Below are 27,612 nucleotides of genomic sequence, written 5' to 3' on the forward strand. Positions count from 1 at the left end.
AAATGAGGGCGCCAAATGTCAAGAAGTAGGATTAAATGAAATATTAAAAATGAGAATGGTCAAGTAAAACAAGAGTGAGACATTATTGGACTCTAGGCACGAAAGCTACATGATACTGAGTCAACCAACCACTATGAATAACTTTAATGAGGTGAGACCAGTTTAGGGTTATTCCCGAGTTGATAAGAACAGATTTATCTGTGTACTGGAGGCTATTTAAAGAAGAGGAGGAGTCCCGAAGGTTCATACTCAGAGGTGGTATAAATTGAACGTCCCAAAAGACATTGCCATTTCAAAGACCGGCAATTCTGTTGAGTTTCTTCCAAGCATCATGCCAGCCAAACCAGCACCTATAAAGAAGTCAGCCAAGAAGGCTGCTGCAAAAGAGGAGAAGCTGGCAGAGCCTGTGCCTGAGACTGTCCCGGCTGAGGTGCCTCCTGTGCCCGAGACTGTCCCGGCTGAAGCTCCGGCTGAGGAGGCAGTGGCCGAACCTGCCCCCGCTGCAGAGGCACCTGCTCCTGAAGGTACTTAATTTAAAAGTGTGCCTAACCGTAATAACGGCATCTCATTTAAAATACAACGATTATTTTAGTAATACTAACAGTCATACTGTAAAATTGATAATCACGTTAAGTCATGTTTATAATTGCCTACTGTGTTCATCGACGTCTGTCAGCTGTCTTGCAGTGAAAGAATGAATGTATCATCTGTACTTTCGAGGACTCACTCACACCCCCTACTGAACAACATGCACTACTTTCACACACTTCAATGGGAACCTGACGATGTTCTTCACTAAATTTACTTAATAATTTGCCATAACATCATAGTTGGCCTACTACAGTTATTGCTGCTACTGTAAAATTATAATACATATAAATTAATAATATAATTTAATAAAATAGATATTTATCCATTTTGCCGTTTTTCATTTATTTATGTATTTATAGACAGTGGCGGCTAATACCAAGTTACTAAAGTTACTGTAGTAAAACTCTGATGTTTTGGCAAGTTTAGAATGATTAAAATTTGTTTTATTGATTTAGGAAAATGGAATTGTCATTCTGAACATCCACAAACTGCTGGAAGATAACTTCGGTCTTGGGTGTTGGCTTTTCAATCATGACTTTTACCAAATAGAAACTTAAACTTCCAATGTTCATGCAGGAGATTTCAATATATATATATATATATATTAAGAGAATCCAACATGAGCTACCGAAAGTCTGAACTGTCACAAATCTAAATATTCAAATTATTATGTACATGATGTAGAAATTTCCCTGATATGTGTCTAACCCTAGAGGTCCCTTATAAGTATGTACTGTAGCACCTGTCGATCATTGGACTTTGTCTTACAGAAGCGTTCTAATTTATGACTATCCACTAACATGAACCTAATATATTCTAACATTTATTTAACATGTAACGCTAGACTCGACCCCTGCTGCTCAGGGTTAGACTGCTGCCCCTTAAGATGGGACATAGGGTATAGGGTAAAGCTATAACAAAAACACTGATGATTATCACTGCCCTGCCAAATTTACTTCACTTTTGCATTAGAAATAGCATTATATAAGCATATCAATGTTCAGATCATGTTTCATATTCAGTTTTCAAATTTTCATTTAGGGTCAAAACAGGTTCCCCTCACCTGTTGTTACGTCTTCAGTAAACTGGCTTGCTGTGCTGAGTGCAAAAACTACTAATCACCAACCATATGTGTGGTCAAATCAAGATTAGCTTGTGGTGGAAGAGTGTGTCTCACGACATGCTGATATGGCATGACTTTTCACCTGAATTTTCTTAAAAATCAGTTGCTGTGACTGCTTCATGAGGGCAATAGATAAGTATATTTATCTGCTGAAGTTTCTGTTGCAGAAGAAGGTGCTATTCCTGCAACTGTTGCTCCATGACGCTAAACTACCATTACTAAAAAAAAAAAAAAGACTGTTTATTCAAAATGGTATCTAGCGATTTCTCCTGAGTAGCACTGCTCTAATGGAAGACTAATGATTTGCTATTAGGTCCTGCTGATGAAGCTGCTCCTTCCACTAATGCTCCAGTTGAGGGTAAATAATTGTGCTTTTGCTATCATTTTTAATTGTTCGATTTCAGTTTGGATACAGACACTGTAATTTGACTTGCACCCTTTAGAAAATGGCATTTCATAAGGCTACAGTTCAGTCTCAGTCGCATTCAGTCTCAAATATTTTGTGTTATGATTTTATCGGCATATAGGCAGTAAAATCCATGACGCATTTGAATAAATATAACTTTGAATCCGAATAATCTTGCATATTTGATCATCAGCTGCTCCTGCTGAAGCTGCACCTGTAGAAGAACCCCCTAAACCACCAACACCACCTCCTCCAGCAGGTAATCCATCCAACCACCCAATCCATCCATCCATCAATACAACTAATCTATCCATTCAGCCAATCCATCCCGACAATCCATCCATCAATACACCTAATCCATCCATTCACCCAATCCATCCATCCATCCATCCATCCATCCATCCATCCATCCATCCATCCATCCATCCATCCATCCATCCATCAGTCCACCTAATCCATCCATACACCCAGTTCATCCAATCAATCAATCAATCAATCAATCAATCAATCAAATCAAACCACCCATCCAACATCCATCCATCCATCATCTACTCAATCCATTCACCCATCCATCCATCCATCCATCCATCCATCCATCCATCCATCTATCCAATCAACCTCATCTATCCACCCAATCCATCCATCATCATCAACCCCATCTATCCATCTAACCATACATCCAATGGACTCCACCCATCCATCCATCCAATCAACCCTATCCATCCAGCTAATCAATCCAATCCATCTGCCCATTTATCTATCCAAACCATCCTCCCAATCCATATATCCACCCAATAAATCCATCCAATCCATCCACCCAATCCAGCAATCCACCTAATCCATCTACCCAATCCATCCATCCGTCAACCCCCACCATCCATCAACCCCATCCATCCATCCATCCATCCATCCACTCATTTATCCATGAAATCAATAGACTTAATTAATCAATCCAATCCATCCATCCTTCCATCCATTCAATCAGTTAATCTACCAAATTCATCCATCCACCCATTTATCCATCAAATCCATCCATCCATCTCTATAAAAGTTAAAGTGTTTTTCTAATATGAATTGATTGTTTTTATGTCTCTAATGAATGTGCAGTGCCCGCCAGTGCCCCTCAGAACCTCAGCGTGGATGATGTCAATGATACCTCAGTCACTCTTAAGTGGAGATCCCCGGAGAACATTGGCTCTGGACTGGATGGATACATTGTAGAATACTGCAAGGAAGGATGTGTGTATATCCTCTCAGTATTGCTAATAAGCTCTGTAGATTAGAGATAGTGTTTCAATCATCATGCCTTCATCTTGAAATTGAACCATGTAGAACTATCAGATGTCACAAGAAAAGTGAGTTCCGTGACAGTCTGCAATAGCACCTGTCTTTAAAATGTCACCACAGACTGATTTATAGCTCGCCCCTGTAAGTCTCCCTATTAGGAAGGGATGCTTTCAACCAACTGTCACCGTATCTGCACATCCCACATTTAGATTTGTGGATGTATACTGACATCACTGCTAGTGTTTGGAAATTCATATTTGTTCTTTAACTGGGTAGTTGACGCATCACATCAATATTTTAGGTTTTTCAATTTTCGTTTATGAATGTATAATCAAAATTTTGAGAATGTAATGTTTAATATTTAATCACCTTCTTGCCTTCACAAGTTGATTTTACATGGTCATGTGGTGCGACCAATTCTTAAATTAATTTTAAATGTATTAAAATGCTAAAACTTTTATGATTGTACTTTTAAAAACTATTGTTTTAGTTGTACATGGAATATCATGCGAACTTTACAAAAGTTGTTCATGTCAAACTGCTGTTAAATCTACCCCAATTTAATATTAAGCTAAAGTGTTTAATAAATTATTTGTTTTTGTTTTTTGTGAAAATTTATGAAGTTATATTATCATCTATCCATTTTTACACTCAACAGCTTCTGAATGGGTTGCTGCCAATACCGAACTCACCACGTCCAACCGGTTTGTCATCAGCGGCCTGACAACCGGAGACCTACTTAACATCCGTGTCGTGGCCATGAATGCCGGAGGCCGTAGCGAGCCTGTCGTCCTGCCACAGCCCGTCCCCGTCCGTGAGATTATGGGTGAGTGTCTATGCATCGCTGAAAAGATCCACATGTGTAGGGGACAGATGAAAGTGACGAATCATCTCTGGTTACTTCACAGAGTCTGATTACTTCAAACACTAATTACTTCATAGTGTTATACTTTTTCAGTGTATTCTATGAGCCCTGGCTCATGTGGCTTACTGCCGAAGCTCAGATGACAGTATGTGTTTCCCTACAGTGAGAGGAGCTGGGGTAAGTGCACTGCCTCAGCTTTTAGCTACCTCTCTTGCCCTCAATGGATTCAACAGCTGTGGGTATATAAATCCCATTGGCTTGCGCCGACAAGAGCTTTCATTAGCATTTAAATTACAAACATAAAGACCTAGGGCTGTCAGTGCAATCTGAGCTAAACACATACTGTAGATTATCCTCCTAAATGGAGTGTAGTACTTGCATAATGGTGTATATTTATAAGAATTTTTATCTAGCTAAAGGATTGTATGAACTGCTTTCATTGCTGGTACAGTGTTTATATTCAGGGCTTGGTTCTTTGCCCTTGCACTTGACCACTTTCATTGGTGGAGCTTGACCTTGAATCATTGGGCCAGATTTACTAACAGCCCGATCAGCGCAAACCCTCTTTTGGCGTTGAAAAAACTACTGTCAGGAATGGATTTACTAAAGACTCACTGTCAGTGTTGCCAAGTCTGTGGTTTTCCCGTGGAATTGGGCTACTTTTAAGTTGTTACCGTGTGTTGATTTTTTTTTTCCTGCTAATTGATTTCCAACCCCCCGGAGCGTACAATTTTGGCGCTCCAACACCCTCAAACCTTCAAATTCAGTAGTGAACACCGCATTTGGATATTTTGGGCTATTTTTTGATTGGCCATTGGGCTAGTTTGGTTGCGCAGACCGGGCAACCCTGCACACAGTAAGAAAAAACTTTAATATTTAACAGATTTTTTATTTTATTTGTTACTTTTATTTATAAATTTGGAATTGCTCAGACAATTAGATATCAATTATATCGAATCAGACATCAGAAATAGCCAGGGTCGCTGATAAGAGAGGACAACTGAGACAAATGTTCAGGGCCTGTGGTTGAGGGGGGCAGTAAGAGTTTTACAAATCTGGCTTTCCAGGCTGACATGGCCAGCTGGCTGTTGTGTTTTGGATTAATTCTGTGTGTTTTGACTGTTATTTGTTTTGTAAAGTACATTTGCGTAATGCTAGGACCATTTTTAAACCAAGCAATCAAATACCCACATAAGATTCTGAAATCAACTCATGTTGTTAATAGGTCAAACAATCCTGACCAAAAAGAGATATGGAGGCATGTTGGCTTGGAGAACCAAACAGGAACGATCTGTTCATCCATTTGGGTTTAGCAGGTGAATGTTGTGGTGTGTGGCAGCCATTCAAGACATCACACAGGATTACATATCCGAACACGGACTGCAAAAAGGGATCGAAGAAGCAGGATTAGGTTTTTCACACGTACAAGCACAGGCATTTGAGAAAGTAGGTCAGGTATGGTATAGTAAGCCGGAGTTGAGCTGAATGTGAACCTTCAAAGCCAACTGTGCCGTCCCACAGTGCCACCCAAATCAAGCATTATGCCAGCATGTCAGCTCAGCAATGTATGTCGCTCCAAAAGCGTCAATTGTTTCCTGTAATGATGATCGAACTTTGGAGTCCTGGGAAGTAAGGATTAGAGGTCTGGTGGGATAGATTTGGGAGGCTGTACCCTAATGGTAACAGATGTGCTCAGAGAGGACAGCTAATAGAGATTTAGATCAGAGACGTCAAAGGTCCTGGGTGGCACATGGTTGTCTAGAGCAGTGGTTCCCAAACTGGGGTATGTGAGATGACAGAGTGAATACCTGGATAAAATGTTTTTGAAGGCTTTGCTGTTCATTTAATTCTACCCCAGCTTAAAATAACATTAAAACTGATGTACTGAACAGGCGAAACATGGGTAAAAACAGAAAAAATGTAGTGCCGTAAAAGGTCAAATACATGACGTCCAATCAAATCACCTCATCTTTTGTGGCCAAAACTGACTGCATCCACATGAGCACCGTGCATGATAGGTTGTGTGCAGAGTACATTAGTGCTGTTTTTGACAATGTACCTTTGTAAAAGTGGGGTTTTAGCACTTACTAGCATGAAGAACAAATATAGACAGAAACTGTGCATAGAGATCGATTTAAGACGATTTGATTTTAATGTTGATATTTATACGTGCAAGAATGCATTTTTTCCCAAATATCTGCACAATTGCAAATGTGACATTGAACAGTTCAACAAACAAAAAGATTATATTAGGTGATGTACATTTTAAACACAATGTTGTCAGTATTGTTTAATATTTTTTACAATGAAGTAAGCACAGCAAAACTGTTGTCTGTTTCCACGCAACACAGCAGTGTTTCGTTAGTGAACGAATCTGCGCCTTTGAACAAATCGTAAGAGTCAATAATTCAATGACCCATTCATAAATACACTTGGGGTGCGTCTCATTTCTTATTTGTGCATCCACGTTTCCTTTACTCGCGTCTCAGCTCCACCCCCTTTGGATGCGAGGGAAGGACTCAAGGAAATAATACTGTATAAGGACAGAGGAATCGAAGGGAAGCTTATTTGTATATTGGACTATTCTTGATCCCTCAAGCGTCACTTCACAATGTCATCAGCTGTGCTCAAGGGATCTGGCCTTGAAGTTTGGTTATTTAAGAAATTCATAATAAATAATAATAAAGCAAGTAATAATAAAGCAATATGCCCATGTGTGATGTGTATGATTTAATAAACCTGCAAAGGAAAAGCATAAATTAAAATTATTGTGACAGACGTGAAGGGAGAGGAGAATTTATGCGCGAGTCGGATTTCTCGACAAGAAAGACTTCTACATAGGATACACCTGTGCATCCTCACTCGACACTCCTCTGGACGCTTCCTCACTCCTCGTTCCTCGCGGTGGAATTAGAGAATTGAGATTTCCTTCAAGATGGCTTACTTTGATCGGTTTCTGGGTAATGGGCTGGAGGACGGAGGAGGGAGGAAACGAGGAAGCCTCAATTTGAGTATTGAGAAGCACCCATTGATGCATTCATTCATTCATTTATTCAGTAACAAGGCAAGGGTGCTTCTCAATACTCAAGTTGATGCTTCTTCATTTCCTCGCTCCTCCGTCCTCCAGCCCGTCACCTGGAAATCAATTGTACTCAGCCATCTTAAAGGACATCTCAATTCTCTAATTGCCCTGGGGGGAGACAAGGAACGAGAAGTGAGGAAGCTTCCTGAGGAGTCATGAGCGAGAATGCACAGATGAATCCTTCCCTCGCATCCTAAGGGGGTGGAGCTAAGACACAAGAAAAGGAGATGAGGAAAGGGATGCAAAAATAAGACATGAGAAGCAACTTAGGACTCACTTATTAAGACAGTGACTTACCATCACCTATTGGTGGTTTTAGTTTAATATGTCAACGTATCACTTCATTTTTACCACCACTTCATATTTCTCTATTGAACAGTTTTTTATTTTTTTATTTAAAACATTCTCATAACATTATTTATAACATAATTGCATTCAAGCCTCCTCTGAGCAGCATTACACAGTGTGTAAATACATCTAGATGTAGTTTGTCCTTTAATAGTGTTAGAAAAACTCTGCCTTTATAAAGTTAAAAAATGCACCTGAAAATCAATTTAAGGGGGCAAATATTGTCCCTTAATGGAAAAGGTGTGACTGCAGTCTAAGTGGAAGAGAGGGGGTACGCAGATGGATGTTGGGTTTGGGAACCACTGGTATAGACGGAGAAAGTCAAAAGTTTCACCAACAGACATCCTCGCAACTAGTAATGAGGATGAGACTGTCCTGTAATATGAAGGCTGTTGACCTGCAGACGGTCTGGCATTCCTCATAGATCTATTTCTGGATGCACTCCAGTGACCTAAGACACGGTGCCATGTGCTCTCTCCAATATACAGAATGGCGAGAATAAACCTGTCGAAATGAAGTTAATCATTAACCCATTTAAATAATTGTGTAAGCATTAAATATGTTTTATATTTTATGAGTTTTCCATTTTCAAATTTAGGAAAGTAAGTTTGTGTAATTTAACACTTTATGCATTTCAAAATAAGCCCAATTTAATTTATTTTGTTTTGTTTGTTGAAAATACAAGCCAACAAAAACAGCTCATATAAGACCGTTTTAATCTAATATGATCTCAAAAGTAATACATCTAAATTTGCTCTTGTATTTTTTTTTTTTTTTTTCAGATCGACCCAAGATCCGCATGCCCCGTGCCCTGAGGTCAAGATACGTCAAGCATGTTGGCGAAAAGATCAATCTTGTTATCCCATTCTGTGTAAGTTCAGATTTTTATATGTATATGTCAAACAGAGCCGTGCTTATTGTATGCTCTAATGTGTTCGATAATTCTCTGTTTTGTAGGGCAAACCTAAACCTGTGATATCTTGGACCAAGGATGGCCAGCCTTTGGATACGAAGAAGATAAATATCCGCAACAGCGACAAGGATAGCATCCTGTTTATCCGCAAGGCTGAGCGAGACGACTCTGGCAGCTATGAGATGACCGTGAAGATCGATAGCTTCGAGGACAAGGCTACCCTCATAATTCAGATTGTCGGTGAGACATGCTATGATCTAGAGCTCTTCTTGGACCTTGGCTATTTCTGTCTCCCTTGCATTTTCATTCTTAGTCCATTCCTTGACACCTCTGTGTACAGAGTAAGACCTCACAGTGTAAAATGATCCATACTAAGGAGGCTAAATCATTTTTAATGGTTGTGTGTAGATCTGCCTGGTCCTCCTGCATCTGTCAAGCTCGTCGACTCTTGGGGCTTTAATGCAGCTTTGGAATGGACCCCTCCCAAAGACAACGGCAACACTGAGATCACTGGATACACCATTCAGAAGGCTGACAAGAAAACTGGAGTAAGAAACTCATTATTGGCACATTAATAGAGCTAGTAACGTAAGAACAATGTGCAAGCACATCGTCCATCAGTTCCGCTCTCAGAAAATTAACTACAGTACTTCCCTATTTATCTAAGGAACAATGTTATTTGGGGTGAGAAAAATTGCACTTTAATAAACTGTATGTTATCTAACATAAAATGAACATAACATGAAATTAAATGGAGCTAGTTTTAATCACATGAGTCCTGCAGATCTGGGCTGTCCCACATCAGAGGTCATTTAGATGCGCTTCCTCCTTAAAAACACATTTAAAGTAGAGTGTCATGAAATAGTTACATGTCGTGTAGCTTATCAACGCTCTTGATAAACGATTTGTTATTAAAGTGGCTATGTTCACAAACTACTATAATTAGAAGAAAAGCAAGCATAGCCTACTGTATGCTATTTGACATGGCGGTTCGAATCTACCATAAATAACCATTGCTTTACCTAAGGCAGCAAAAAGTTTTCTTTAAATTCTGAATGGATTATATCGCCTAGAAAGCATGCAAAGAGCGTTCCTTTTATAATGACTGCAAAGCTGTCACACATCTCAATTCATTGCGATCTCACAAAGCTCCACTAATCAATTAAGCTGACTGCACAATGAATCTCTGATTTAGCCTACATAATGTATACACTTTGTTTGTTAAGTTAACTTATAAAGAGAGGGTTTGTGAGAATGCGGAACTCCGCACTGGACAAAAACTCAGGCGTTTTGAATGGGGAGTGGATTCTAATTTAAACACGTCTGATTTGCTTCAATAAATCAACAGATATGTTTGTGATTGGCTACATTGCTCAACACTGCAAATAGAAACCTTTGACGCTCTCAAGAGCGCAATCATCTAATCTGTTTCTCCAATATGCTATTATTACTGCTCATCGACCAGTTGTTATGGGCAGCTTTTCCCTCTAAAAGCAATCAGAAGCAGCATTAGTCAGTGGTTTGAGTGATAAAATAGTCTTGAATCCGTGGCCCAGCCTTACACACACTTCGCCTATGGCCCCACATTTAGTGTAAAATCATAAAATAAAATAAAAAATGTAATTGTATATATTATATATTTAATATATTTATTGCACTAACTAATATATTTCCCTAACCTAAAGATGCAGCCACATTACCATTGTTAGACAAGTTTAAGTCGATCAAGAATTTAGCGTGAGGGCAAAAGATTTCCCCATGCCGATTTTGTGACGGGTAAATTTAACAGCGGAATATTTAACTGTATTCCACATTTAATTTGAAACCCACTGTGTGAGTTTCTCCTTATTAAAAACTATAGAATTAATTCATTTATTTATTTTGATAGCCGGGATGCATAGAAAATACAGAGAAAATACAAATCAGAAAAATCCATACAAAGCCACCAAAATCAGCTTATATATACCGTAATACTGAGTTTGACCTGCTGAAGGTGACGGTCAATATTTCGAAAATCTGTATTAGGTAACTTCAGGCAGATGTGTGAATGCTTTGAACCACATCCACTTACCACAGTGAAAACTGACAGTAAGCAGTGAATCCTTCTCAAAACATGTTTTTCTTGTTTTGTTTGTTTTTTAAAGTGGGATGTATGTCGTCATACTTAAGCAAGGCTTAATTTAGCCTCCTGTCAAGTCTGTAAATCTAAACGAAGAGTCTTGAGACTCTGTATATGGACATGACGCGTCTATCTATAAGCTTGTATCTGGGTGTTCGAGGCATGGGTCAGATGACTTCTTGGCGGGAGATCATCAGGTTGGGAATGTGTAAAGTGCTGACAGATAGAGAGAGAGAGTTCCATGATGACATCTCATAACTCTGACTGTCATGATGTGAATCATGATATAAACTGCTAGTTTGATGGGAATACAAGATGTCTAGAGAACATACTGTACAGTACAAAAACACTTCATCTAAAAGCACTTTTGCCAAAGCACTTTGTTTACGATTTATTTATCGGATGGAACCCACAGGGAAATATTTCCCTGGCTTGTGCTCAATTTAGTGATAGTCTGTGATGTCCTGTCATACTAAAAGTATTACTGTTTTTGGCAGGATTGGTTCACGGTTCTCGAGCACTTCCACAGGCTGAACGCCACAATCACTGACCTTGTGATGGGAAATGTATACACCTTCAGAGTTTTTGCCGAAAACAAGGTTGGAAAGAGTGAGACTGCTGCTGTAACGAAAGATGCTGCTCATATTCAGAAAACAGGTGAGGTGACGTCACAACATTATTGTTTTATGGCACTTCAAACTTCTCCCATTAGGTGAAGTTAACTTGGTTTCTGAAGAAAAGTAAATGAAAACAATAATTCATGCATTACATGGCTTGACTGAGGTAAAATTACTAATCTATGGTCTTGGGTGGCTTATTGCTGGCAATAGAAGGATAAAATACAACCATGTTCAATAAATACAAAGATCTGTCATGAAACTCTAGATGACGCAGTCTGATAGTACTTAACTCAATCTGCTTGCAATCACATCATTCTCTAGGAAACAGCTGTTTGGTTCCTGTTGAATCAGTAGCCAATGAACTCGCTGCTCAACCTTCAAATATTTGGTCGGCATTTGCTGTAGCAGTTGCAGTGCACTTTCAGAAACCCTCCACCTTCCCCAGCTCCACCTGTATCGATCTGCTACGAGTAATTCATGTGTACTATATTGTACAGCAGCTGCATGTCTTATTTGCTTACCATGTATGTATTGGCAGTAGCAAGTCCCGTACTTGTTCTGCAGCAGCAACAGCAGCGTAGCAGAACTATTCAGCCAAGACCAAATATATCAACACTGTCATATCCATTACTAAGCCAAACACATGGAGAGTTGCCATGACAGAAATAAATACAACAATCACAATAAACAATTCTTCCACTAAGTAATTAAATTCACTATCATAACTGCAGGCTGTTTGTGGTTGTCATGCAACATAGAAAATTGACACTTTAAAATAAAATAAAAATGATGTATAGTCAGGTGTGTGTGTGTGTGTGTGTGTGACGTACAGCTATACACATACACCGTTCAAAAGTTTGAGGTCAGTAAGATTTATGTTTTAAATGTATTGTATCAATACTTGTATTTAGCAAGGATGTATTAAATTGATCAAAAGTGACAGTAAAGACTTTTATAATGTTACAAAATATTAATATTTCAAATAAAAGCTGTTCTTTTGACATTTCTATCCGTCAAAGAATCAAGAAAAAAAATTACAGGTTTTCCACAAAAATATTAAAAAAGAGGGTCAACCTCACATTCTTTATTATATGGCAAGATGCAAACAGCTTACAAATAAACTTACTTATTGATATAATTTATATTAATAACTTGTACTAAATTAACTGTTCCTAAATTAACTGAGAAAAAAAAACGTGAGTTTTTGTTGGCAGCACACATTGACAGCACTAAGTGTTCTCACTGTGTGGAGATAAGACTTGGCTCAGCTTTGAGTGCTAATGACAGTTATCGTTCCTCACATCAGTGGTACATGGGGTCTGCATAATAAAATGGATTACGCTGCTGTGCTGCAAAACTGACAATAATTTAGCAACATGCATTAGTCATCTCTCTGCATGAGTATAGCTGTTACATCCTGAAGTAGCTGACACTGAGCTGGTGACGTTTCTTATCTTCCAGCCTGTTGTAACCTTCCATCCTGAGCCAAAAGCTTTTTGCAAGCACAAGGCTTTTAGGTTAGCACATTCTATGCTATCTTTGTTGCATATAAATTATGTATTAATATAACAATTAGGGAGGTGTCACAATGGTCAACTTTTCAACTTGTCACCCAAGAAAGTTCTAGCTGATTAGTGAGATCAAATAATTTACCTAAATTTCTTTCTTTTTTTCCATTTTGATGTTTATGAACACAATGATGATGATATGTTTTTGATATGTTTAGTGCTTTACCATGCTAGCAGCTTGCAATGCCTTAGCTGTTATACAGTTAGCATACTCATCGGGCAATCAACCTCTTTTCCCCTTAAATCAGTGGTCTTTAACCTGCAGATTAGCTCCAACCTATCCCATTAAAACCCATCTGATCTAATCAAGGTTTTCAGGATTACTAAGCTGTGTTCGAAATCACCCCCTATACCCTCTTCACTATTCCCAACATTACTCCACTAATATAGTCCACTTGAAGGAGTGAATAAAAACGAGTAAGTGAATTCGGACACTAAGTGAGATTCTGCTGCTGCTTTTGCATAATTTGTGCTTGCTGTTGAATAATCATTTGAAACTTAGCAAACTGGCAGCTCCAGTAGTAATGAAAAAAATGATCTGGAACTCTGTTATGGAAACTAGCATTTATAAACCTTAATTAAACAAATATAATAATCAATTAAAAATAAATGTATACCTTTATGATATTACACTGTCGCCACATTGGACCAGCGGTTTGGAAAATGGATGGATGGATGGATGATTCGCCATCTGGTCAGACGCGATCATTCATTTGACACGACTTTCACAGTACACTTTGGGTATTCTCTAGCCGTTGAGCCTACATCAGTTGTACACTCGTTATTGTGGTGCATTATGAGACTGAAAGAGTGCATTCGTGCCACTATGGTTTCAGACAGAAACTTCCAGGTAGGTAAGAGAGGTTAGAGAGCTGGTTGGAGCTAAACTCTTCAGGACAGTGGCCCACCAAGAGCTGAGTTAGAGACCACTGCCTTGAATCAAGGGGGTCCAGTCCTGCTCCTGGAGGGGGCCACCATCAGAGTTTAGCTTCAGCCCTAATTAAATACACCTTAAATACACCTGTACCAGCTAATCAAAGAGTGTCCGAAATCCTTATGTAGTGGGTTGCACTTTATTTCGATTGTACACTTTAGACATTCTACTAACTATAATTAACTAATGTCTAAAGTAATGTCAAATAACTCTCATTAGAATAGAAGCAGACTGTATATGTTGGCATACAGTATACTTGCAAAGTTACTTATAGTCAGTTGAATGTCTGCTGGGGGACCATCAAATCTAATAAAATATCATAATATATTAGCAGATATTAAAGGTGCTCTAAGCGATGTCACGCGTTTTTTAGGCCAAAACATTTTTTGTCACATACAGCAAACATCTCCTCACTATCCGCTAGCTGCCTGTCCCCTGAACACACTGTAAAAAAACACGGTCTCTGTAGACAGCCCAGGCTCCACAAACGGCAACAAAAACAAACTGGCCCAGCCTGGACCCACGAAACATCACAGTGTTCCAGCCAATAACCGACAAGAATGATTTGGGGGTAGGGGTTGGGGGGTTAGTGCGCGTGCACATGAAGGGGGGTGTGGGGAGTGGAGGAGAGAGAAGCATGAAGAGGGAAGTTAGCTAGAGGAGAGATGTCCTAGACAACGACAATGACTAACGTAAGAATTATATTCTCTTGAATTTTGATATGGCCGACACACGACCAAAGAGACAGCGTTCCGACGAACAAATAGCAAAGAAGAGGGAAAAGGAGAAGGAACGCGCGAAGTCCCGAATTTACATCGGAAAAGCCTCCGACTCGTTCATGACTGTTTCGGGAAGCATGGAAGGGAGGGGGAGGGGACGGGATGAAGAGGAGGGAGGGTCAAGCTTGCCTCAGTTTTGTTTGACAATACTTCAAACGTCAACAAGAAGTGGCGTCACCCAACATCGCTTAGAGCACCTTTAAGCAGAACGTCTACTTATAGCATATAGTCTCCCTTTAAGCAGAACGTCTCTAATGACTGGTTGTTGACATGAAGTTGCAAAGTTACTTATAGTCAATAGAATGTCTAAAGTGGACTATCGAAATAAAGTATTACCATAAAGTGCACTATTAGAAGGGACTACCATTTGTAATGATGTCCGAAACCATAATGGACATTATCAAGTTCACTCATTCAATCCCTCAATTCACCTCTACAATGAGTATTCAACCAATGTACAATTAAAAGCTAGCTGCTAAAGAATGCACATGCTCTGAGAATTTCGGTGAATGAATTTGCTCCCTCAATTTCATTCACTCATTCAAATGGACTATATCATATCAGTGGTGTAATGTAGGGAATAGTGAATGAGGGTAGAGGAATGATGTTGGATACAGCCAAGGTCTTAAGGATCACTAGAAACTTCCAGCCAGGTGTTGGCCCTCCAGGAGCAGGATTGGACACCCATGTCTTAAATTCATAGGTGCTACAGCCATAAACATTTAGACGGACATATTTTGCTGTTGCAACTTGCATTGCACCCCTTCTAAGGAACGTGTCCGATTGGAAACCGACTTGGATTTTAAAACCTGTAGCTTTGCACATCCATAGTCCTAATGTCATGTAACAGCTGTACCCTCCGGACAACTGTCAGTACCGGCTGAGGTTGTTGTCTCCTGTCCTGTAGGTATTGTCTACAAACCACCAGAGTACAAGGAGCACGATTTCAGTGAGGCTCCCAAGTTCACAGCTCTCCTCAACGACAGAGCTGCCACTGTGGGATACAACACTAAACTACTGTGTGCAGTCCGAGGCAGTCCAAAGGTATGGATGATCTCTCTTCTGCTGATTTGGTATAGTCCCCCATGCCCTCCTTTTACATTTTATATTATGGACAATGTACTAACCAGTAGCTAAATGTTTGGAGCCAGGAATTAGCTGATGAGTCGCTACAAATATACTTCTGAAAGAGTATCGTTGTAATTCAAACAACAGTTGTTAATAATCCAACGATGGTATCAACATATCCAAACGTCCTTGGGTTCAAGCTCAATAAATAGCTTAATTATACCCATAGCTGTAGTCATAAGGCACAAAAAGCACAGTGATGTTGGTCGTTCCTGCTGACCACTAAAGCCAGCTGGTAAACAGTCATGTGGGGACTATGTTAGCCTGTCATTCCCAAGGAGGGGGACATAGAATCAAGTTTCGAGAACAGCTGTGATGGATGCAAAAACTGGGCTGAAAGCAAATCCTGATGAGGCAGTCTTCTAGGACACTCCAAAATTCTTGTTCATTAAAGCTTGCAGTGATGCGGCCTGCTGTTCATTTTGTGCTAACAAAGTTCCAGAGATGTCCAGGGTCTCTTGGGCATGTTGGATTTAAAATCTAAAACCTTCAAAGCCATGATAGAACATAACATGTTCAAGAACACAGTTATGGCTTCCTTGATAGAATGGGTGTAGTATTTACAACATACTCCAAGCAATACACTCTCTTCCAGAGTTTACTTTACTAAGTGAAGCTTTATTTATATAGCACTTTTTAAAAAAGACATTTTAAAAGTGCAGACAGTCAGTTGCTCAGGTTGTCAGGAAGAGAGTTCCATAGCTTGGGACTGAAATGACTAAAGGCTGACTCACCATTTTTCAGCCGTGTTATTGGTACAACCAACAAGTTACTATTGGACGTTCGGAGCTATCTTGCTGGAGAATATTTATTCAACTTATTAGAAAGGTATATTGATCCATGAAGTACCATGAAGACATTTAAAGAATAATGAGATGATCTTGAATTCAATTCTGAATGATCCAGGCAGCCAGTGCAGAGATCTGAGTATCAGTGTAATGTGATTTCTCATTTTATGGCGAGTTAGCCTTCGTGCAGCTGCATTCTGAACTCTTTGTAAGTGTTTATTTGAGCTCTTTGGTAACCCAGCTAAAACTCTATTGCAATAGTAAAGTCTAGATGTTACAAATGCATGAAAAAGTTCCTCATTGTCAGAAGGGGAGAGAAAATCACAGAGTCAATTTAGTGAATTTTATATAAAGACTGTGACGTTCAAAAAACCTTGCTCCAGATTGTCATGATAGGGCTCAATTTCTATTTGGCACAAAACCAGTTCCAGGGTGTCTTGAGGTTTTTTGGATGAAGTTGGAAACCTAAATCCGTCAAAGCCACTGGAGAACATCATGATGTACTTCATATGAGGATGCCATAGATTATTTTCCACCATCGTTGTGAAACTGTGCCTATCCATCATGTTTAGCTGGACCAGTTGACACTGTTAAACTTACTTTTTTCACTTTGGTGCTACAAAATCAGGATACGTCTGAGACACAAGAGTTGGTGACAGTGTGAAAATGTACAGAAACTAAACACTGGAGAAAGAAAGATTATGTACTGGAAATGCACTTCCTCACCTGGCTCTGAACTATTTGGCCCAGTGGAGCTACATGGTAATTGTTTCCTCAACAGGATTGTTATGTTACATTATTCCACCCATTGAAAATTGTTTTCATAAGGCAAAAGAATGATGTTCATTGTCCAGATGTATTAATTCATCTCAGACAGTCTTATTTGTCATTGAGCCTTTAATACTGCCATGTGAAAGTCAGCAAGTTGACTAGCATAGTCTTTGAACAACACATGCTACATTTTTTCGAAAATATAAGATCAGCACAGAATAATCAGATGTTCGATTAGCAAGATCCCTGCTACGATCTGTTGTGCATTCCCATATCTGCCAACTGAAGATCTATTTTTGACATCCATTGTCCTCAAAAGCATAGCTAACATAGTTATAGCTTCAGCTTGGCTACTGTAACTCGTCATTATTTCCTGTAAAGCTTTAGCATTAGCCTGAATGAGCATCAACTAGCATTCAACTGCTAAAATCAAGCTGTTCAAAGTGATTTTACTTAGACAAGTTTTCACTGGAGTTAAACATTAACATGCTTAGTTCATGAAGGAGTGTACGTTAATTAAGACCTCATCTCAATCTTCCCTAAAACACCTTTGCATTAGCCATTCTGTGCTAGCTTGATGTCTGAAAAAAAAATAGCATCTTGTGGACTCAGTATGTGTGTAGAACCAAAGGTATTAGATCCCAGAGGAGCTCTATGTTTCTCTTTTCTGGAAAGTTACCCATGGAGCAGTGGGACCTCAGTTAGCATCATAATGCTACAGTATGTGCTAACAGAATGCTGAAATGCCTCTGTAAATTTGACCCATGCAGTGCAGCTGATGAACCACGAGTGGGCAGAAACTCAGGGACTGAGACGTGTGACATTTTATATAAGGACCATGACACCTCTAAGTGTGTGTGAGGGATAAAATTAATGAGGCTAGGGAAGCATTAGCACTGGAGTTGGGTTATATAGCTTCAGTTACGCTAGTTCACAGCATTACTGTGGGTTATTAAATGCCTCTCAGTTTGTCATCCATGTATTAATTACACCTTATTAAAATTGATTTTCTTTAATTGCAAGAGTGTTTAAACGCTACTGTGTTAAACATGCGTGTGAAATGGTCCAGTTTAATGGATGACTTGCTGATGTTAGTTCCCAGCAAACACAGAACGTGGGCACATCCGTACCCAACCTTTGTCACAGTGTTGACATTGAACCACCGTTCAGGGCCATTGCTTAAGGTTGTGCCTAGGGTGTCTAGACAACCACTGGACTACATATGTACTCGTCACTGCCTTGAAGCGTGAATCAGCCTTTTAAATTTCAACCTACCATTGGGCTCAGTGTGTCGTCTCATTCTTCATCGAGCAAGTTTAATTGCGTTTAATTTACCTCAGCTAAAAAAGATACGTAGTTATTCAAACACAACCTCCAACTTCCTTTTCTAATGTGATATGTATTTGTTCAGTCTAACTGAAGGGACATAATAACGTTAGTTGATAATTCATGGAGTTTGCGATCTTGTGTAAATTATAGTACTCTATGCTAATGTTAGCTATATTTATTTTAGTATTCGGATATTCTTTTATCCTTACCGTTAGGAAAAGTGTTGAACATCTAACCCTAACCCTAACCCTTTGTTCATTAAATGTTCTGATCTGCCTTTGCTTTTTATGTTTTATTTATTATATTTAAAAGAAATTTGTATATTTGTTTATTTAGTTTTTTTTTTCACATATGTATGACTTTTGGAAGTGCACTTTGAATTAACGTAACCTTCTGTCATTTTTACTCTTCAAAGTGTTCACTTGCAGGCACTGATTATAATTAATTTACTGTTAGGCACATTAAATAATAATGAGAAACAATATTTAAAAAGTATATAATTATCTAAAATCTGACTAATTAAAAATTATCCTCAAAACATAACATGCTAAATGGGGGATATCTATATCTAGCATAAAAAAAAACTATTTTTAACATTGTCTCTCAGTTGCTGAATGTCGCGCAACAACATTGCTACAGCCCTGTCACATCTTACAATTCTACGTTGTTACAATATTGCGAGCACGTAGACAGCAACGCTGCCATAGTATAAATGCAACGTGCCACAGACTTTATAAAAATGTGTTTGCTGGGTTGTGACTAAATCAGTTGAAATGACATGTATTTTGTCTGCAGCCTAAGATCGAGTGGCTGAAGAATCAGATGCTCATAGGGAACGATCCCAAATACAGGCAGATCAACAACCAGGGAGTGTGCTCGCTTGAAATCCGCAAACCATCCAGCTTTGATGGTGGCGTCTACACTTGCAGGGCCAAGAATTCCCTTGGTGAGGCTACAGTTGCCTGTAGGCTGGAGGTCAAACGTAAGTACAGGATCGTTTGCTCTTTGCCTGACACGCTAATATGCGACAAGTTGCATTTTCAGCTGATTATAGTGACATTGATCCTTTAAGGTGTTTATCCTGGAAAGGAATGGCAAGCGAGCATTTTTTGTGCTGACTATGATTAATTTGAGTTGTTTAAAAGCATGTACAATGTGTGGGTGTGAGTACTGGATGGGTAATTGATGACAATTAGCTTTTCTCTTTTACCAGAGGTGACCATCCAAGAAGAAAAAGCTAAATAAGATGATGTGCACAGGTCAGTAAATAAAAAATGGTTTAGATTGAAATACATTGAAATACATAATCGTGATTAATCTCATTTGACATAAAAGTTTTTGTTTTAATTATATATGTGTATATGTTATTATTTTTATATATAGTATATGCGTGTGAGCGCGTGCACGTGCGTGTGTGTATATAAATACATACACATACATTTATAATTATATAAACAAAAACTTTTGTTCGATGCGATTAATCGTGATTAATCGATTTGACAACACAATTTTTTTTATATATTAATTAATTAATTAATTAATTAATAATATATAAATATTATTTACTGTTTTTAACATAGTACAGAAATTGTATGTAAATATAAAAATATAAAGTAAAATAAATGAAATAAAATCTATCATTATTTTTATCATTATTATTGTAGTAATTGTGGTCACATTGCAAAAAAAAAACATTGATTCTCAAAACAACTATACTTGTTTTTTCCACCATGGACATGCAGTTACACCCTGTAAGATAACTCAAATAACTATGATAAAGCTGATAAAGCTGATGTGCATCAAAAGCTTGTCTTTTATGTAGTAACTCCTTTTGAATGCACACTATGCCTCCAGGAACGGTTTGTGGTTTCACCACTCAGACCTTTGAAAGACATTCAGCATCAGGTTTAAATGACAGTTAAACATTATTATTATAATTATTATTTATTTAGTTTTAAACTCAATTAATTTGCATCATGCAATTATATCAAAATCTAATGTTACATGAATATAAAAAAAAAAAAACAATTTGAAAAAATGCAACAAATTGATGGAGGAACCCACGTAAAACAACCTGATGAAACATTATTGTAGACTTTGTGCGTCTAACATCCCTATCAGAGAGTCTCTGACATGTGTTGGCTGCTGTTTCTCACTGTGAGACTCCAATACATGGAGGAGCCTGCGAACTGTGAGAATGTAGCCGCTTCAACTCAAAGAGGCCAGAGTGACTGTTAGCGGTTGTGTGGGCTAAAAATGAAACTGTGGCCTGGCAGAGAACAGAGAGCGGAAAACAGCACATCACCAATGACTTCTGACAATTGCCTCACACTGCCGGACAGACGTCAAATTGACACCTCATGTTTGGTTCCCAAGCACTGAAAGATTAGTTTTTTGAATGCACAAGCAACACCTAAAACCTGATAACTGTAAGAGTTACGAAGAAAAATAACAAGTTCATACCATCTTTTTAATATAACAATAAACGTTTACCCTCTTAAAGTCACCATCAAATCAAAATTGCCAATTTACAATTGTGGAATATTGCAATCCGTGCATATCGTTAATTATAATTTTTTTTTATTCATGTGTAATCTTTAATCAAAGTAACTTCCCCTCCCTCCTGCAGCAACATCTCTTCTCTTCTCTTCTCTTCTCTGATGACGTGTTTACAAGTGTGAGGGCAGGACAATAACCTCACATGAGATCCACCAATTGCAAACTCCCATCCTACGTTTTTTTCTTGTTCAAGAAGCCATTTAACTCATCATAATAATATATATATATTTCACAATATGGAAGAAAAGAGTATCACTAAGTTTCATGCCAATTTTAAAGACGCACCAAGGCTTGCCATTAAAGGGATAGTTCGGCCAAAAATGATATTTAACCCATGATTTACTCACCCTCAAGCCGTTCGAGATGCATATGTCAATCTTTTTTCAGACGAACACATTTTCAGTTATTTTAGAAAATGTCTTAAATCTTTCAGTGGTTATAATGTCAAGTTATGGGGTCCACTCCTTCAAGTCCCAAAAATGTGCATGTAAATCATGGGTTAAATATCATTTTTGGCCGAACTATCCCTTTAACACCCGCCAAATGCGTGTGTATTTCAACAGTGGCGTTTAATGCATTCATTCCTACTTAGCACTTTGGAGGGTTGGATTTTTATATATAATATATACATTTTTCAATTTTAGCCTTTTAAAAAGGCATCTTAAATAAGTGCAATTAAGTCTTGTCAAAAATATAGATTCTTCGATACATATCAATGAAATATCTGAAACGCTTCCAATACTCATTTTCCGCCGAATAGATACACGATACCCGCTGTGCTTTCTCTCTCTCTCATCTCTCAGACAGCGAGTGACACACAAACCCGCCTCCCCTCACTCACTCGTTTCATTTGCTCCGGATGAATATTGTTGGTGTTACAGGGCTTGAATTTCAGCATGGTATATAGCATTTATTGCGCATAATTTTACTCATTCCAGCAGATTTTGTGCTCACACCCTAAGTGTGCGCAGATAAAGCCGCCTCTCAGTACTAAATTGAGTTCTTTGTTGCTGCTTATTGTGCTTAAACAGTCAAATACACACAAAATAATGTCAAAATGCTGAGTATTCATAAACACAGTCAGTTATGTTTTAAGTGAACGTAAAAAGTTGAGAAAGAAAACTCATGTGTAACAGTATAACGGATCTGTGCGTTAAAGTGACAGCAGCCTAATATACCTGCTGCCAAATTATGACATAATATTAAAAATATCTACATGGCCATTTTTCCCCATGGTATCCCCAAAATTGTGGCCAGTGAAAATGCTGAGTGGCTAGTAAACCACTAGCCACAGTGGCTGTGTCACAGTTTGTCTTAGTTATCATGGACTTTTAGTTTGAGTTGTACCTGAGTTGTACCCTAACGTTCACACGATCATGTTGCTACCGTCTGTTAACCTTGTGGATATTTTATACTAAACTCGTGTTGGACTAGTAATGCTGTGATGATCATTGTTTTTTGTTTTTTGCAGTTCTCATGTTAAGGAGCAGCAGGACATAATGCTATAGAATAACAATGGTGAGCAAAGCTACAATGACTCTACAATATTTATGCAATATACCAATATACAAATACTCTTCCTGTACTATTTATCGAATAGTATAAGAAATAACCTTATTTGAATGCATGTCTATCAATATGAAATATGTCTCAGTGACCTGCAGTACTGTTGCAGTCCCACACATATCCAGTGCATTTGGTGTAGTTTAACAGATGCATTCTGGGGAATGGAGTTTCCTGGTACCTGACACACTTTCTTCTCTCTTTCTCCTGTTGTAGATGTTTACAGTGGTGCAGGAGGACGAGCTGAAGTGTGCACAATAATAGAGGCTCAGACTCGCTTCTGTGATTCATTCTTTCAACAAAATGCAAGAAACAGCGGATAGATTCCTTTTCGGCTTAAAAGCAACAACCTGTTAGTGTTACGTAAAATACGTATTTGTAGTTTTATATTTCTTGCATGTATTCAAGTTTCACTTTAGTTGTCTGAACCTGTTTATTCATGATGAAATCCCTCGTTGTAATTGAGAGTGTTTCCAATAAAATAATAAACCCACATATCTTATTGCAATATTAAATAATAATCTATAAATTATAATTAAAACATAATGTGCTTTTTTTTGTTTTTCTTATTGGATATAGTGCTGCAGTGAACAAAAAAAATCCTATTGTATGTCAAATTTTGTTCAAAAGTCCCAGATTTGCACCGGATGCTGTCACCATTAGTCTGTTTCTGATAAACCAGCAGGATGGTTGATTTAGAAACAGAGGCATGAAGGGTTTTAAATGTATGAAATGTTTTACATAGATTGAACAAGCTTTAACTGGAACTGTCTACAAATACACACAGATGTAACATAACAACACTGGTGTTGTACAACACTGTAACAACACAGTCAACAACACTGGTGACACGATTTACCAGTAGTCAGAGCCTACTAATAGTGTGCTTTTTTAACTGTTGCTGATGTTATGGTATATCAAAAAAAAAATCTAAACTATTACTCTTCCCCTAATTTAAAAACAGTGAAGTATTAGCTCTACTTATAATTGCAGGCCCGGTTCTACGGGGGTAGAAGCAAGAGCACCCTCAGTTGAACATCAGAGAACATCAAATGTCTCTATTTACAACTTTACAAGTTCACACTTACAAATAATCAGATAGAGTAAAGTGCGTATTTGGCATGCTGTCCGAGGAGAGGACTCAGAGCTTGAAATTTGGCCCAAACCAGGCGAGTGTGAGACAGGGTGGTGCAGGGATGCTGCAAACTTTCGAGGAACATAGGTTAGTCGGCTACATATATATAGCCTCCACTCATGCTGATTGGGTAGACATGTTGATTACTGATTGTTGACAGCTGGTTGGAATGATGTGGTGATTGGATAGATCATTTGAACGTGTTCCTCCTAAACTTTGTTGATTAAACAACATGTGTACGTTGCAGCAGTGAGCAATGTAGCCAATCACAGATATAGTTGCTGATCTCTTGAATGCAATGGCCAATCAGAGGTGTTTAAGATAGTCAGAATCCACTCACCGCTCAAAGCGCCAGAGATTTTACTCAATGCTGAGTTATACAGGCTCACGAAACCTCTCATTAACAAACAAAGTGTAGGCCTAGACACTATGTAAGTAAGAGATTTATTGTGCATTGTTTGCAGCTTTGTCGATTATAAAGGAACTTTGTGAGATTGTGTAAACTGACAAAGCGACAACGTTTTAGTGCAGATGTTGCCGAGAACAACAGCAAACAGCAAGGTACTGTTGTTCCCATCAGACTCTGGGTTTTCAAATATCAACCTCTAAGTAAGAATGGGCAACTATTATTATCATTTCCGGGATGTTTTCTGAGAAAACACTTTAGGTTTGTTGCAGCCCCACCTCTAGCAGAATTGTTAAAACCTCTGCTTAGCCTACATCCTGTTGGTTCACCACATGCCAGATCAGGAGGCTGGGCTGAATGTGACTTCCCACTTTTATCTTTTTAAAACTGTCCAATTTAACAACTTCTGTTAGATATAATAACCGTCAAAATGATTTTTGGTTTAAAACTTAAGAAATATACTATAGAAGACATTGTCTTTTTTGTGTAAATGTGCTGAAAGTGGACGTTCAGCTGCAGTACACTTCAGTCCATCATTAATGTTTCAAATACATGTGAGAAAAATATGAATCTTTCAGTGAACCCAAGTATCATATTCTTGTCACAACTAGGGTTGCTGATGGCCGAGAGCTCTAACCACTACACTATGGAGCTGTGTGGGCCCAAATTGCAGAGAATCACAAGAGGCAGGACTTGAGGACAACAAACTGGCTTTACTTAATGTCCATCTTGAATAAACAAAAAAAAAAAAAAAAAGCAGGGCTGAACAAGGTAGGCGCAGATCCACAATGACTTGATGCAAGCAAAAAATGTCCAATAACATAAAGCAAAGTTCCCTAACAAGCAGGTCAAAAGATCAGGATAAAAAGTCTCTCAAGGTAATTCTAACACGGGTCAAAAGAAAGCAGGCATACAAAAAAGAACTTTAAGACTGTAGTGATGAGTCATTCATGTTCATTGCGTCTGTCACGTGACAAATGAACAAAAGACTCGAAAGGTAAAGTAAATATATGGCTGTATTATAATGATTTCTTAATTCAGAATATGATCAAGATTGCATGTGGATATGTTAGGGGAATTTGATTGTTAAAAGTATAACATTTAAAAGCCACTTAAATGAACGAAATGACTCGACTAAAGATTCGTTCATTTTGATGAATGAGAACGTCAGTAAAATGATCCGAACAAGATAAAAACAAATGCAGGTCTTATACACATACACATACACATACATACACACACACACACACACACACACACACACACACACACAACAAGCCAGGCACAGGGGAGTATTCCAGAAAGCATGGTTAACTTACCGTCACATATACCCTGCACTCTCGGTTGAATAACCCAAAACTTGCTTACCCTGGGTATGTCGGTTCCAAAACACTTGTGAGGAGTTTCAATCCAGAGTTAATGCGCGCGCACGGCGAGTACATAAAGACATTTTCAATGGATCGCCGATTTCAGGAGTAAGTTACCATGGAAACCCAGGGAGAAAAAAAACGAGCGACATATAATATCAGTGAAACTGAGTTGGAGGTTTTAATGCTTGTTTATGAAGACTATAAGCCCATTATAACTAATAAAAAAACAATACTACTGCATCAGCAAAGGAAAGAGAGTTGGCTTGGCAAAAAATAACGGACAGAGTAAATGCGTGAGTTTATAAAATTATAAATAGTCTGTTTTCCCCTTTCATTGTGATGCAAAATTATTTTGGGCATGTTGTAAAAAATAGACAAGCATTTACTTTTTGCCCTCCATAAATTAGCGCTTCTGGGTTGTATGTCAGAACGTAGGCTCACTATTGGCCGACGCTGGTCATGTGTGTGATGCTGGCCCAGAAACACTTCGCTGTTACACTACGTGAACTCACGTCAGAGGCCCACACAGAAGAAAATTAATAGTTGAATAAAGTCGTCATATTTCTTTTTTCTTTTTTTTTTTTTTTACACAAAAAGTAGGCCTATTCTCGTCGCTTGATAAACTTAAGGTTGAGCCACTGTAGTCACTTGGACTATTTTAATGATGTCTTTACTAACCTTTCTGGGATGGCAGATATCAATTACATAGAAGCCTATGAAGGAGTGAGCCAGCTCTCAGATTTCATCAAAAATATCTTGATTTGTGTTCCAAAGATGAACAAAAGTCTTACGGGGTTGGAACAACATGAGGGTGAGTAATTACTAACAGAATTTTCATTTTTGGGTGAACTATCGCTTTAATAGGAATGTGGGTTCCATCAATGCACCCAATCACATTTGGGAACCCTGAAATTGAAAGTTATACAATTAGTGTTAAGCACTAGTGTTAAGCACTGATCCGCGATGTATGGTTTCAAAAGATTCGTTAAATAAATTAACGAATCTTGTGAAAAACGGTAACGCTCCCGCAAATATTAATTTGAATACGAAAGCACATCGATACGTGGTCTTATCACCCTCTCACGGCGGAAAATATTTTGTATTATCTGTGCTTCCACATCCACTAATATATCGTCTTCAAAAGGTCACGCCATGCTCCGTCACCTCTCTGAAACAAACTAACCCTGGAACACAACCTGCTCTGGAGCTGGTTATGTTCAGAGAGTGAGTTGCTATGGCTACTTACATACCTTGAAAGTTACCTCCGTTTTTGGAACCGAAAGCTGAGGTTACTTACCCTTACTTACCCTTAACTTACCTGGGTATGTCACATAACCTGCTTTCTGGAACATGGATCTCATTGAGCTAATAATGAACAGGAAATCAGTAGGAAGTTGTGGAATGTCTTGTGCTCTCTGTTTCCTCTGCTGGACAGACCGTGGTGTGAAAATTATTTAAACTTTCCTCCAGTCCTTCCCCTCAGTTGTTGATGCGTACACATTTTAGAAAGGTACTCTTTAGGTTCCTCTGGTTCAAACTAAAAGTATTTCATTGCTAGACATGTTTGTTATGATATTTGTGTGTATACCATTTTGAATGCATGTCATAATCCAGCAGGGCTATGGAGGAAAAAAAGGAAGTTAACATAACACTGCATTCATCAATAGGCTATTTTTTTTAACAATAGTGCAATTAACCACACCCACAATGCAAAACAGAAACCAGAACAATAGCAGAACATCAGAATTGGTAAGTATTAATCATTTTAAAATATAATATAAAATTGAATTGGCCACTGGTGCATTCTAAAGGTTAAAAATGCCTTCATGACATTTGATGAGCTTTATAGGTGAAATAGAAGTAGACAAGACGTCATGATTTCCTGTCAGGTTTCCATCAAAAGAGGTAATAGGGAGGAAGCTTTTCTT

At 38.4% G+C, this 27,612-nt stretch overlaps 1 protein-coding gene across 4 annotated transcripts; it reads left to right on the plus strand.

Moving 5' to 3' along the window:
• Positions 1-251: 251 nt before the first annotated feature.
• mybpha (myosin binding protein Ha) lies at positions 252-23,362 on the plus strand. 4 transcript variants are annotated; one of them, XM_079848579.1, is made up of 14 exons: positions 261-524; positions 2,028-2,072; positions 2,314-2,379; positions 3,228-3,359; positions 4,066-4,233; positions 8,485-8,573; positions 8,660-8,855; positions 9,024-9,163; positions 11,232-11,391; positions 15,543-15,679; positions 19,447-19,633; positions 19,865-19,910; positions 22,682-22,728; positions 22,990-23,327. In XM_079848579.1, the coding sequence occupies exons 1-12, from the start codon at positions 332-334 to the stop codon at positions 19,894-19,896; spliced, it is 1,545 nt and encodes a 514-aa protein (XP_079704705.1). In that variant the 5' UTR covers positions 261-331; the 3' UTR covers positions 19,897-19,910; positions 22,682-22,728; positions 22,990-23,327. The 4 variants fall into 4 exon arrangements, with proteins under 4 accessions (XP_079704707.1, XP_079704705.1, XP_079704704.1 ...); XM_079848578.1 differs by having other exon boundaries at positions 275-524; positions 15,510-15,679; positions 22,990-23,279; XM_079848581.1 differs by lacking the exon at positions 2,028-2,072 and having other exon boundaries at positions 252-524; positions 22,990-23,362.
• The last annotated feature ends 4,250 nt before the right edge of the window (positions 23,363-27,612 follow it).

This window comes from Squalius cephalus, assembly GCF_949319135.1.
Source record: "Squalius cephalus genome assembly, chromosome: 18".
Taxonomy (NCBI): Eukaryota; Metazoa; Chordata; class Actinopteri; order Cypriniformes; family Leuciscidae; genus Squalius; species Squalius cephalus.